This window comes from Protomyctophum bolini (assembly GCF_963924005.1).
Source record: "Protomyctophum bolini genome assembly, chromosome: 19".
Taxonomy (NCBI): domain Eukaryota; kingdom Metazoa; phylum Chordata; class Actinopteri; order Myctophiformes; family Myctophidae; genus Protomyctophum; species Protomyctophum bolini.
In genome coordinates this window covers 15,664,612-15,678,633 of record NC_137880.1, presented here as the reverse complement: position 1 = coordinate 15,678,633, position 14,022 = coordinate 15,664,612, and the positions used below count along the sequence as shown (strand labels likewise).

Here is a 14,022-nt window from a genome sequence, read left to right as displayed (position 1 = left end):
TGGAGAAGCAACCCAACTGCCCAAAAAGGAAAAGACGCCTTTTTATAAAGCTTTAGACGCTTTTGTCGTCGTCTGATCATTTTCGTGTGGCACCTGATCAGATCAGAACCAGAACCAGAGCGCGAGGTTCTTGTATTTTAGCGTTAGAACGTCTTTGTTTTGGTTGGAAATATCCAGATGGGAAGAAACATTCCTCCTCGCTGACAGCAGACCGCGGGAAATGTCGCTAGTCGCTACTTCCTGTACAATGAAGAGTTGGCGCGACAGCCGGAGCCTTTTGTAAACAATAATAACGGCACGGATAAATAGCACAAAACAACGGCCAACTGGATCGTCATTTGTTATTATGAATACTAGTAAGTCCCATGGTCGACATGCAGACGTTGTGGTTTCGTGCTGTTCTCGTGTGTTTGGGTGACTTTTAATGCATAATAATGGTGGGGTCCTGAGCAGAGGTTACCATGCACTTATAGTCATATCATAGGTTATACTTGCAGAATGTTTAGCGACAACAGCCAATCTACCAGCTTGTAAAGCTGCTAATTTCGTTATTGTTTGTTTGCATATAAATAAAAAATGTCATGACAAAAAATAGCGACGCCACGCCAGGTTGAAAGTGCAATTAAGGTCCGATCAATGGAGGACATGTCTTGTCTTGTCTTGCCTTGTGTTCTGCACAGTAACTTTAGCTAACTTAGAGCTTGCCTCGTTAAAATGAAGCTGACAAGCCGTGGGCCAAGCTTGGCTGTTTCCAAACTAGCATGACACAATAACGCACAACTAAACGGAGGTCGGAAGTGGATCTAAAGTGTTATTAGGTGAAAGTTCTCTTGCACTGTGGTGATCTCTTTGTGTCTGATTAGTGGCTGTGCTACTGCCTAGCACAGTCCTCTCAGTTTAGAACATGGATGAGTACAGTAGACTACTAGTAACTTTACTGAGCATCCCATTGTTGACAAATAAAGTATACCCGATTCCTGGCCAAGCTAGCTTGTCATGCTCCAAACTGACACAATCTATGTCAATTAGATTGGTTCTCAAACGTTTCATCCATTTGGTTCCATTGTGTACACTCGACTCTCAGAGTTACAGACCTGTAAGGTTACCCCAGCCCACAGTCCACTTGGGACCCCTTCAAGTAACCCTGAGGGTCCCTGGAACCTAGAAGAACCACTGAATTAGTGAATCAGACATTAAGTTATACTATCTTGTGTTACTATATGAACAATTGAACATGTTCTCTTCATGTTAATTCAATGTCTTTGTTCTTGGGTGGTGGAATTATCCGCACATTGTGTTTTCACAGACTACAGTAATTGAGCTGTCAGCGGCAGCCATGTGTTTTTCCTGGGGAAGATGTAGAATTGTAGATCTTTAGATAAAAATGTGTACCTATTTACAATTAGGGCTGTCATGATTTAGATTTACAAATTACAATTATTTGTAAGTTGTAACACAAATAAGGGCAATTAATAATAAATGCACATCGCATCGCCACGGATTGTGAGCTTGTAGATCTGCTATTTCAAAATCAAGAAATAATTGTGATTTTCTCAAAATAATTGCTATTAGGCGATTATGTAATAATTGTGACAGAAAATCCAAATATTTTCTGAGAGATTTATAGCTGAAACCTGAGAATAGCCACACATTGGCCCAACATAAACTGCAGAGGTAAATGTTTCACTTCAAATTAGGGATGTGAATTATCGATTAATGCATTAATAGTTAATTGATACGTCTTGATAAGGTCGATAATATCGATCGTTTAACCGGTTAGTTGATAATAAAACTGAGAATCCTAATTTCCCTCAATATCTAACATACAAATCTACATTTTGCTGATAATAAGGCATATTATCACTTCACTAATACAAAAGGCATATTATATTCCTCAATCAAATATTTATTTGACCATTGACGAAACAGGTCCAGGAAATGGCGTCTTTGTATGTGCGTTTCTCGGCCACACACAGACAGCATTACATTCACAGAAAACCACCCAATGATTGAACTGTATAATCTTCAGATTAATTACGATTTAGTTATTTAGGCGATTAATCGATTAACTATCAACATCCCTACTTTAAATTGAATTGTTCTACTTTCAAATGGTTTATTGGGGCTCCTTAAACATCAATAATGAAAGTAGCTATTCTTCAAGATAACAATAGAAAAGAGAGATATACATACGGTAGTTGTAGCAGTGATTCAGACAACATGAAAAACATAGCTCTATAACTGAACGTGAGTGCAAGTCACCCTTTGATCCCACCACCAAATGAGTTTGACACCCCTGGGTGTCAAAGGATGTGTATATTAATGCTGCCAGAGTTTTTTTGTTTTTTTTTAAGGCGCTAGAGTGCCAAGCAGATGGGCAGATTCATTTTACTCTGGAAAAACCCCGCCTTCTATTTCCCCCCAAGACTGGGACGTATAATGTTCCATTACTACCTCGCACTGTCAAGTCAGATCTCTCTTTAGAAGTGTTAATATTCCAAACGAGATGCTTGGTCAGAAATGAGGACAGAACGTCGGCGTTCTGATCAAAACCATGGAGAGCGCCGTAGATTCAGAGATAATAGCAAGATTTGTCGGCCCGTAAACAAGGAAGTGAATGGCTGGGAGCTCTGACCAAGGCAGAGCTCCCAGACAAAAATGGATTACAGCGATCCCGTTTTCTATCATTAAAAATGATAATGATGATAATTGAGAAGACGTGTATACACGTCCATAGCATCCTAAGTGTTTTAAAGATCTAGATTCCAGATCTTTCAATCTGTTCTATTGTATTTGTGTGCACTGTGCAGTGTGGATTTTCTCATGAGGCCACTTTCTGCTGTTGTGTTTACCAGGTACCTCATGTGAAGTAAAGTGACCAGAGACAGATTTGAAAGAATGGATGAGATGTACGATGACATGGATGGTGTCCACAGCCGTAAGATTTTTTTTTATATCTTTGTCTAGTTCAGTTTGTAATGGTCCGGAACCCTGCATGAAACCATTCCATTTTGCAATATAATAAATGGCTTATTACACTGTTCCAATGTCAAATGCATGCAACTTTATGTTATTACATTTTTTTCTCTGTCTTCATACAGTCCTAACCACTATGCCCGATGAGGATTCTGTGGATATATATTCTGGGCTGGATAGTCCAATCGTTGTTGCAGGTAAAATTACTGGAACCTAATCTATTTTCTCTATCGGAGCTCAAACCTTTTTCTGTGCAAGAAAATATTTAAGATTCAGATGCTTTGATAAAGGGCTGAAATATTTCTGTTTTTGTTGGAGAATGTGGGAACCCTTTTTTATTTTTTTGATTAATCTATTTTGAGAAATTAGTTGAAGACAATCTAAATTGTGATTAATTTATAAAGAATACATTAACAGAGAATTAATCAGTGAAATTAAATGTTTGATGTTCTTTTATTGTAGAGAGGCTTTCTCTCCTCTCTCCTCGGCTGAACAAGTCAATGGATTTATATGAAGAAGTGATCGCAGAGGAAGGTCAGAGCAGAGACTCCTCTCACGTTGAGGTTTGTCATTTATTTATTGTTGCTCCGGTATATTTGATTCAAAGGGGCAAGACATGCATTAGTAGAAGGTTAATATATGACCACAAATCAGGTTAAATCATATATGTTTGTTTTTCTCCAGTTGAAGGCAAGATTTCAAGCAGCTCATAAAACCATTGAAGAGCTGCATCAGAGACTAGCGCAGATGGAAATAAAGGTTTGCTTATTTTCTCATCACCATGCCTAGGGCACTAATCATAACAATGTCATGAGAAATTGTAATTATGTCAAGTTGAATGTCTTCTGTGAAACATGTGTTTGGAGAAGAAATGGCAGGTAATTTATGTTATTTAACCACTTTCAACCTGAAAGTGGTTCGGTCGTGTCATTATTTAGTGTTTCAAGTAGTGAAAATGGCTGATGTGCCTCACAATGCATTGTAGTAGAGGGCTTGTAGATTCACTTTTCACCGTGTGACAAAAGTATGAAAATATGGTTATATATTGTATATTAAGTGATTGAAATATTTACATGATTTCTCACTTTTCACCTTGTTCTCTCCTTCTGTAGAATACAGGATTGAACACTGAAAACAACCGCCTCAAAAAGAACATCTCTGCGCTGTTGAAAACCGCCAGGCAGGAGGTGTTCAGAAAGGATGAAGAAATTAAGAAGTTGAACAAAAAGTAAGTTTTGGGAACATGTTACAGTGGCCCAATTCATTGCAATCAGAGATTGGAATACATTGTAATGTGATTTTTCTTTTCTTAGCTCCTGGGAACTGTCTGTACAAATCGTCCATTTACAATGCTTTTGTGATTTATATTCATCAAGATGACATTATTTTCATAATCGTGCAACCTTTGTTGCCTGCACTAATTCATTATCTCTTAATTGACTATGTTACAATGTCTCCTCAGTTCAGGGAGAGATTATTCTCGTTATCAACCTCGTATGAATGGAGGGATGGATCCAGGCTCAACCAGAATGACCCCTTCAACCAGCGCCACCAGCAAGCCTCCTCCACCCGAGCCACCTCTGCTGTCATCAGCTGCTCCACCCCCACCTCCTCCACAGTGTCCACCTCAGCCTCCTCCGCCACCATCAGATCCTCCACCCTCACTTCCTCCTCCACCCTCACCTCCCCCGCCACCTCCTCCGCCTCCAACGACGTCACCCTCCAGGCAAAAGCGACATCAAAGGAGTCTGCCTGAGCCTCCTAGTAGAGGAACGGAAGGCTCTACTCATCGGCCTGACCTCTCGTGCATCGATGCGAAAGTCGCGCGGCCGCACTCCCACACCCGGTCATCAAGGGAAGCTGTGGAGAGACAGGCAGATTCTTCTGTCGGCAAATCCAGATGCGGTTCGTCATCTGCACTCGGCGAGTTGGATAAACTGAAGCAACCTAAGCACTACAATACTTTTGTGGAAAAGCAGGCAGATTCTTCTGTTGGCAAATCCAGATGTGGTTCGTCATCTTCACTCGGCGAGTTGGACAAACTGAAGCAACCTAACCACTGGGGCGATAAATGTAAAAACCTAAGAACATCCGAGTCGACAGATCTTAGACACAAACTAACAAGAGCCAACCTGCAGCCCGACGGGGAATGTGTCATGCCTGTGAAAACCCGGTCCCACCGAGCAGAAAAGGACAACCTGGAGCCGAACAGGGAATGTAACATGCCTGAGAAAACAAAGTCTCATCGAGCAGAGAAGGATGCAGAGAAGTATGACCTGAAGTCCCATACAAGGAGAAACCACACGGACAAAGAGCTGCTCCACAGATCCAAGAGGCCTAAAAGCTCACCGGTAGATCGCTTACAAAGCATAGCATGTAAGGAGCTCTCTGAAGACACTGTTGCTAGAAGTGATAAGGCCAAATTCACACCGCCCGTTGCTGAACATAGTGGATCTTCCTCTGCTACTGCTAGGAGTCGAGATCTCAGAAGAACCAGGCATGCGGATGGACACAGCAGGAGTACTAGTACAGACTCTAAGGAGCGGAAGCTGTCCAGCTTGAATCAAAACAGCGAGCGATCAACCAAGCAGAGGAGCGAGGCCAGCCCTCTGCGGGACCGCCAGAGGAAAGAGGAGAGAAGGCGAGGGCAGGGCGATGATGCCAGGCAGGTGGAACACAGGAGCACCTCGTCGGGGAGAAGCAGAGAAAGCGAGAAGAAAAGATCGAAAGAGCACAGCCCAGATAAAATGAAAGACCACAGGAAGAAAAAGGAGAAAAGGCACAAAGGCCATTCAGATGATCCTAAGGTGGCAGAGAGAAGTTTTGCGGAGGAAAATAGTCCAAACAGGAAATTGTGCTTCATGGAAAAACTGAACCTCACCGTTTCACCAATTAAGAAAACATCGCAACCCACAGACAGCAGCCATCAAGACACTGCGCCATCCCATGAACTGCCACAAGGTGAACCATTAGACAACTGTGACCTGCCTAATATTGAAGAATGGTGTGTGTTGGATGAAACAGAGGTCAGTGTTTTGGAGATGGAGACGCATGTGGAAGGTGACGAACCTCCAACTACTACTGAAATGGCTGATGAAGAATGTGATACAAAATGTGATGAAGAAGCACCCCTGGAAATGCACAAAGTGCAGACTGAAAGTGATGTGGTCAGTGAGCAACTTGAGGATCGTAATCATAAAACCACCTCAGTGTCTACTTTGTCCAAGGCTACAGATGATCAATGTACTGAGAATGCAACCTCAAATGTTCCAGATAGTCATAGTAGCTCAAAAATCACAATAGCAAATATGGACTTGGCTGCAGATGAGAAATGTGTTGACTCTGGAAGTTTAGAGATTACAACTCGTCTCACTGGCGACGGTGAAAGCATTTCAGAAAACAAGACTTGCAATTCCACAAAAAATGATAAAACTTCACCACAAATAATCAGCCTTGCTGAACCCATTGAGCTCAGTTCAAGCGTGGAGACCCCAACAACTACAGCTGACACAATTCCACCTGTGGATATGGCCAGAGAAGATCCAGTTGACTCGTGTTCGAAGGACAATCCAGTCTCTGATGCTACTGAACAAGTCGACCCAAAACCTCAACATAGCTCACCCTGTGTCCTGCCCAATGTCTGCCAACAACCCCCACCTCCATCTGCTTCATCCAATGCAAATCACGAGAAAGAAACACGCATGGAAGATGGTTCCAAAGATGTGGATGCTGTGTCCAGTTCGGTAAGCCCAGAAGAGCTCCCTAAAACAGCCAGGGTGAGTCTAGATGAGGCCATTTATGTCTTCACTCAGATGGGGAAAGATGGCGATAGTATTGCAAGTGAGCCCAGTTCATCTACGGGCTGCATTGGCGTATCCAAAGTAAGCAGCACGACAGAGGAGATGGCACCCAAAAAGGTGCAAAAAACTCTCAAAAACACTCCTGCTGTGACGCCAAAAAAGGACTGCAGTTCTAGCAAAGGTCATCTAGGGAAAGAGAAGAATGTTGAGCCTTCCAGTTGCGTGCCCCTGCTCCATGATGAAGACTCGATGATGCGCATGCTGACCAGCCTGAAGCACATCCCTGACGTCATAAGCCCGCTTCGGAGCCCAATTCAGCAAACCAGGAGAAGTCAGGCGCGCTGTCATGGCAAGCCAGCTCATGTCAAAAGTCTTCACAAAGGTAACAAAATATAAAAAATGCTTTTGACATATTGGTCATATGGTTAACACCCCGAACGCCCGAGGGTATTTAGGACCATTAAATCAGAGCACCCAGTGATTTGCAGCAACGGAACACATTTCAAAACACCCCCGAGGCGATAACGGGAGATATGATTAATTCTAACGCGACTAGCGACGGGTCTGCGATGGGCCGTCAAAAATATAATCTTTGGTTAGAATTGGACGGATTGATTTAGATAAAAAGTTTTTCACGTTTTAAGATTTTCAATCCCATCCACTAAAATGGGGGGCATTTTGGATGACGTCCCAACCGGAAATTACATTGAATGTTGCCCAACAGGCGCTCCCAGCCTGTAGAGTAGTGCGCTCGGTTATGATATCAATAAAGTTCCGTCCTGTAATTAATCTCCGCCCTGAGCGTCCAGCGTTACTATTTGATAGGACGGTGACCTCCGTTTATGCTGCTCAGGGGTGTTTCACTTTAAGACACTACCCCGGACAGTTTTTAAGCTGCTTCATTCAATATTTTAATATTAATTTGCTAAGACATGCCACCCTCCTATATAAGCCTGATCAACATTAAACTCCACATTAACCATGTTATATTATTGAAAACACAATTTTTATTTTCTAATGTTGGACAAAAATGTAATAAAACATGGGACATGTGTTTTCATTGAGTCTCACTTGGTTAGCTGAATTTGAATGGATAGGCAAGTAGTAGATAATCAAGGGGCTGGTCGAATGAATATCTAAATATTGAATCAAACGAAAAACAAAAAGATAATAATGAAATGCCCCTTTCAGATAATCCTTTTTTTGGTGTAAAGGAAAATCTGATTCAGTTCAATGAGCTTGAATGCAAATTATTTAGGCAATCTGGCCATTTCAATTTGAGATGTCTTGTGTGCAAGTGGAATTGTTGGCCTAATAGCCTGTAGGAGTCATCGTCATTGGCAATCCAAGTTTTATTTGGGCTGACCAACAGAAATATTGTTAAGGGATGGATAAATAAATATTAGAATGAGATACTAATATTCTCGAATTATATAACTGAGGAAGATTAGAAAGAATATGCCAATATTGATATCATATATTGATGTTTGTTTGCCAAATTTCATGAGGGCACTCATGACCCTACCACATTCCAAGACATTCTCATAAGTTATTTTGCAGTACTATTACATCATTTGATGATGCCAACGTAAAATAATGTCTTTGTCTCCCCTTTGCAGAATTCTCCAGCACATCGGATGGCGTCAATTCCACAAAGTTGGGCGTGAACAAAGAGAACAAGCATCCAAGTTCTCTTAAACACGAATCACACAAAAAAGCGGACAATATCTCAGGTGTTCCTTCCAGTCTCGCTGACATGGAGTTGGAGGAAGGAGAGCTCATCAGTGGAAGTGAGGAAGAAGCTACTACACCTTCTCCTCTTCTCTCTCCCAAGGTGCCTGAAGCAGCGAGGCCCACCACGGACGAGGAGAGTCCCCAGTCGGCCTCTAGGTCTTCCAAAAAGATATGCCGCAAACGGGTTGTTTCAAAAGAAAGCAGTGACGCTGAGGCCACCGTGACGGAAAGCCCCACATCATTTAATAGGCGCTTCAAAATCGTTTGTCCAACAGCTTCCTTTACCCCATTCTCCAGCATGGAAGAAGTAATGGAAACTTTCAAGACAGTGCGTTATCAGATGAGAAAAAAGTACATGAAGAAACACAAAACTTTCCCAAAGAAGACCTTCTATGGAACAATGGACAATTACCACACATCTTTTTTAGAGTTTGTGGATGGTGCCAAACTTGACAACATATGCAGTCAAGTGGTAGAGCTGAAATCCAAGCTTCGGATTATGTTCAACACTGTCTTTAAGAAATTGTCAACCAATGGTATTGTCAACCGCATCTTTGTTCAGCAGCCCCCTAATATGAAGCAGAAATTGTGGGACTTTGTCAATGTTCAACTTGACTACCTTTTCCAGGACATTCATGACACACTGGTCAGCTATTGTAAGCCAACAGAGGGAAACCATACATCAAAAGTAGGGAACCACCCTGAAAAAGCAAACACTAAGGACAAGGAGCCTAGCAGAAAGAAGAAAGCACCCAAACGTTCTCCTTCACGTGTGCTTCCAAATTTTAGAAGTCCACAAAAGGATAAGAAATCTGTTCAAACCGCCATGAAGAGAATCACGCCTCATTTCATTGCCCCTTGCAAGACAGGCCTTGGAAGTAGAGGTAAAGATATCAGAATGACCCAGGTGGGAAAGGACAGTAATCCTGAGGCTCGGCCTAGTACGCAATCTCTGGTGCAATTCAACAGTATTAATACAACTCCAGAGAGAAGGAGCAGGACATCTCTGGTTCTCTCTCAAAATAGCTCTTTTCAAGACAGGGGAGATTTTGAAATACTCACGGAACAGCAAGCGACCAGCCTAACATTCAACCTAGCCAGGGACTCACAAATGGGGGAAATATTTAAGTGTCTGTTACAAGGATCTGACCTGCTAGAGAGTAGTGCGTCTGCTGGGGACGGCACTGCCAGTTCTGCCTGGACCTTCGGTACCCCAAGGAAAGATTCTCTACCTGGAGACAGTCTCATTAGCATTACCACCCCAATTAAATTTACTTCTCCATCCAAATTCACCACTCCCTCCAAACTTATCGCAAGATGGCCAAGCATTTCGCCAGGCCGGATGTTCTCCGCACAGTCAAAATTTCAGCACCCGTTAAATCCGGCTTTGTTTGACGACAACTGTTTATTAGAGGTGCCCTCAATCAGCACGGCAATGCCACGGTCCAGTATGGCGCAACAGAGGACCTTTTCCATTCTAGCAGAAGATCTGGCCGTCTCTCTTACTATTCCATCGCCCCTCAAGTCTGACAGTCACCTCAGCTTCCTGCAGGATTATCCAATGACCATGGAGCTGATTTCCACTCCAGAGAGCGTCCTCAGTGCTCACTTGAGCGAGGACGCCATGCAGGACTGCGAGGACGCCTTGGAGCAGGACATTCACCTCGCACTCGACTCGGACAACTCCAGCTGTGCGTCCAGTAGCAGCATGACCATGGAGACGCTAGCCATGCCCTTGTTCCAGTTCAAGCCTCACTTGCCGATGCAGGCGGTGGTGATGGAGAACTCCAACGATCACTTCATCCTGAAGATCCGCCAGGCAGCCACAGACGGCGATGTCACCCTCACCGCTGACGACAGCTTGAGTCGAACATTAACGGAGGAAGAAGCCAACACTAGAGAGACGCCTACTCCGCAAGGTGTTTCACCACCTCCGTCGTCAGATGAGTCGTCTCATAAAAGGACAAATTCCTCATCAAGTGTTTCGTCAGACGATTCCTCAGGGAAAATGGAGAGCACCTCCAGAACTCTCCCACCTTCAGTTAATAGCTTGAACATCCCCACAGAAAGCTCTGAATCAAAGCGAAGCAGCAAAGTCCCGCCACCACTTTTTTCAGACTCGTCAAGCGACGAAATGGAGAGTTCAACGATGTCCGAAAGAACCCTGTGCATTGTAGAGGACCTATGCAGCACGCCAGAGAGTAGTGACAGAAAGGCTAGTGGGATTAGCAAAAAACGGAAGAAGCACCAGGAAAAATCGAACTCAAAGCGGGTCAAAAAGGAGGAGAAAGTCTCGTATGATTCCACAAGGAAAACGAAAATCCCCTCTAAAGCTCATCCACATTCAGCTCATGGCCTGAACGACCTCACAGAAAGCTCAGAATCAAAGCGAAGCAGCAACGTCCCGCCATCACGTCTGTTGGACTCATCAGGCGACGAAATGCCGCGTTCACTGGTGGCTGAAACGACCCCAAGAAAAAAACGGAAGCACCACCAAGACAAATCTAAATCAAAGCGAGACAAAAAGGAAGAGAACAAGAAGGCAAAGGTCTCCAAAAGTCCAAAGGAAAAAGGGAAGAAGAGCTCAAAGAAAGAGAAGAGTGGAGACAAATCCCCATCTCCACCACTATCCCCTAACACTCTGTCAGCCAAGAATGTCATCAGGAAAAAGGGAGAAGTAGTGATGGCATGGACCAGGTTAGTGAGCAGTTGGTTATGCATATTTAAACGTTTTCTGAAGCTTAAAATAATCAAGTAAAGTAGTCCATATATACACTGTATATTTTGAAATTGTAGTTCTACCTCAAATAGCCGCCTGGTTCCTTTTAAATGTCCAGTGTCTGACACCATTTTGCTCATTAAATGCCTTGTCTAAATAATCAAATTTCTTTGAAAATTGTTTTAAAAAGACATCAAAGTATCATCACGAAAAGTCCTAATTGTCTGTCTTGTTTTTAAAGAGATGAAGATCGAGCCATTCTTCTTGACCTCAAAACGAGAGGCGCTTCACGAGAAACATTCTCTGCATTGAGCGAAAAGCTTAACAAGCCAGCAAGTCAGGTATGTCTGACACAGCGTATTCTCATGGCTCCATGGCTCGATAATACTGACGTTTGTAGTCCTCATGAGAGCTAGCCTAACTATTTTCTTTTTCTCTTCAGATTGCTGAGAGGTTTTCTCAACTCATGAAGCTTTTTAAGAAGCAAGGGACGAGCTGATTCCTATGAGAATGAATGGATGTGTGAAAGTGTTTTAAATTATAACATGTTAGTGTATTGGGCCATTCACACAGGAATGTTTTGTCTTTTTCAATCTCTCTATATGGGTCCTTCAAAAATGTTTCCTTCTGGTGATTTGCAGTCAGTTCAAACAATATGCAGGTTTCTGAACTGTCCACAGCCCCCCTCTGAGTGAGTAGACAGAAATGGTGCAATTGTCATTATCATCATATGGCCTGTCAAGTGATCTTTGATTTTCAAGACAGACTTAGTTGCCAGTTTCTGGCCAGGATAATTGCAGATGGGTCAATGCTTTCCATATCCTGTAGAGAGAAGACTCTCTGCAAAGTCAGTCACCTGTGATTATTTGTTTCCTACTCACTGGTGGTCTACAATCACACGCTTCCAGTGAGAATAGAATGACTGTTCCTCTAGCTACCATAACAAACAGGCTCTTATTTACATGTTAGGTGTGTTCCGTTTCGTTCACGTGCAGGAACATACGTTACTCCAAATTTGGAAAATTAAGAAACAAGGTAAAAAGGTCAACACAAAGGGCTATTTGACCTGCATAATTGCAGTCAATGTTTTTTTTTTTTTTTGCATGCTTAGCCTTTTTAACACATAGCCTATCCCTATTGCAGTGTTTGTTTTTTCTTTCTTTTCAGTTTCCTTTTTACCGTATGTTTTTTCGGAAAGGTTTCTATAATTCAAGATTGTGCAATACTCATAAAGTAATTTCTGTTGACCTTGACGGTGTCTAAATCTATTTGCCTCATTTGAAGAATATAAATCTGTTCTACTTTTTCTTTTCTTGGTTTTTCCTGAATTCATGATGTGAGCCCTAGCAGACCGTCTGGAGTCTGGAACATATGACATAAAAATACTATTTTATAAGCAATCTGTACAAAAGTGTAGTGTGTGTGTGTGTGTGTGGGGTGTGGTGTGGTGTTGCTGAAGGTTGATAATCTTTTCTTATAATAATTCATGTCTATATGTTAATAGAAATAAATGTGTTGCTTCTTAATTATTCCTTCATTTGTGAACAATGTTGAAGCAACAATGTGAATATTGTACATATTTCTTCACTGAAAATAAAAAATTATTTATTTATCCTTGAAATTATTTAACTAGGTTTAATACTTTATACTGTAACTTTTCTGTGATTAGTGTTGCAGCATTTCCTATGTGTGCCAGTTAGCCCCACAAAACGAAGCTACATTTTGACTGCTGTATTTAAAGTCTGGGTTAAGTTAACATGATGAGCATTTACCATCTTTTGTACTTTGATACCATGATTTCATAATTAGATTTATGGCATAGATTAGTGTCCCTATTCTGGTCATGTCATAATCTTAATATTCACTGAATATAGCCGATCTAGCTCACACGTCGACACGACACATGAGTTTGTAGACCAGTGGTTCTCAACCTGTGGTGGGTCGGAAATCCCCACATGACTGGTTAGTTGCAATTTAATGACTAATACCTTTTAAGAAAATAAGACCATTACTGTATCAAAAGTATTCAACAAACTACCGTATACTTCAACTGGTCAAACATTGGCCAAATTGTCAAATATAAGAGGTAAAAATTGTGAAAATAGATCTACAAGCACAGCACCACTCAGTTCAGACGGGTCAAAAAATGTAAATAATCTTGGTGTAGACCAGTGATACTCAACCTCAGGCCCGCGGGACCATTATGACTGGCCCACCAATGAAAATCTAAAAAAAAGAAGAAAAAAAAATCTGGAAAATGAAATAAAAATAAATAAATCTGAATGAAGTTATCTTTAATTACATTATTATAAGTAATACTATTAGAGTTGTACTATTACTCGAACGAAAATAAAAGCTTGGGGGGGGGGGGGGGATGCAATGCAAATGAAAGACATATACTGTGTATCCCTATTCCCTGACATAATTTTATAGCTAAACGGACAGAATTCTATTTTATTTGAATGATGAAACCCAGCTGCCATTAATAGTTGGAAATGGAAATTGCGGAAATTGCGGAAATGGAAATGCGGAAATGGAAATTGCGGAAATGGTAATTGCGGAAATGGAAATTGAGGAAATTGCGGAAATGGAAATTGCGGAAATTGCTCTTCACTTATAGCTATCTATTTTCAGGTAGATTGTTTTATTTTACTCAGTCAGCCATATCACTACTCATTTTTTTTCATGAAAAAGGTCATAGCTGGGTAATCTATTTTCAGGCAAATTGTGTTTATTGTATTTTATTTTGCCATAACAATTTATTTTCTGTTAACCAACTTGCTGGCTGGCAGG

At 41.8% G+C, this 14,022-nt stretch overlaps 1 protein-coding gene across 2 annotated transcripts; it reads left to right on the top strand.

Moving 5' to 3' along the window:
• Positions 1-7: 7 nt before the first annotated feature.
• Positions 8-12,839, top strand: casp8ap2 (caspase 8 associated protein 2). 2 transcript variants are annotated; one of them, XM_080791148.1, is made up of 10 exons: positions 8-356; positions 2,856-2,938; positions 3,102-3,173; positions 3,439-3,539; positions 3,661-3,735; positions 4,089-4,204; positions 4,439-7,158; positions 8,396-11,207; positions 11,471-11,570; positions 11,672-12,839. In XM_080791148.1, the coding sequence occupies exons 2-10, from the start codon at positions 2,899-2,901 to the stop codon at positions 11,726-11,728; spliced, it is 6,093 nt and encodes a 2,030-aa protein (XP_080647274.1). In that variant the 5' UTR covers positions 8-356; positions 2,856-2,898; the 3' UTR covers positions 11,729-12,839. The 2 variants fall into 2 exon arrangements, with proteins under 2 accessions (XP_080647274.1, XP_080647275.1); XM_080791149.1 differs by lacking the exon at positions 8-356 and adding an exon at positions 415-455.
• Positions 12,840-14,022: the final 1,183 nt, after the last annotated feature.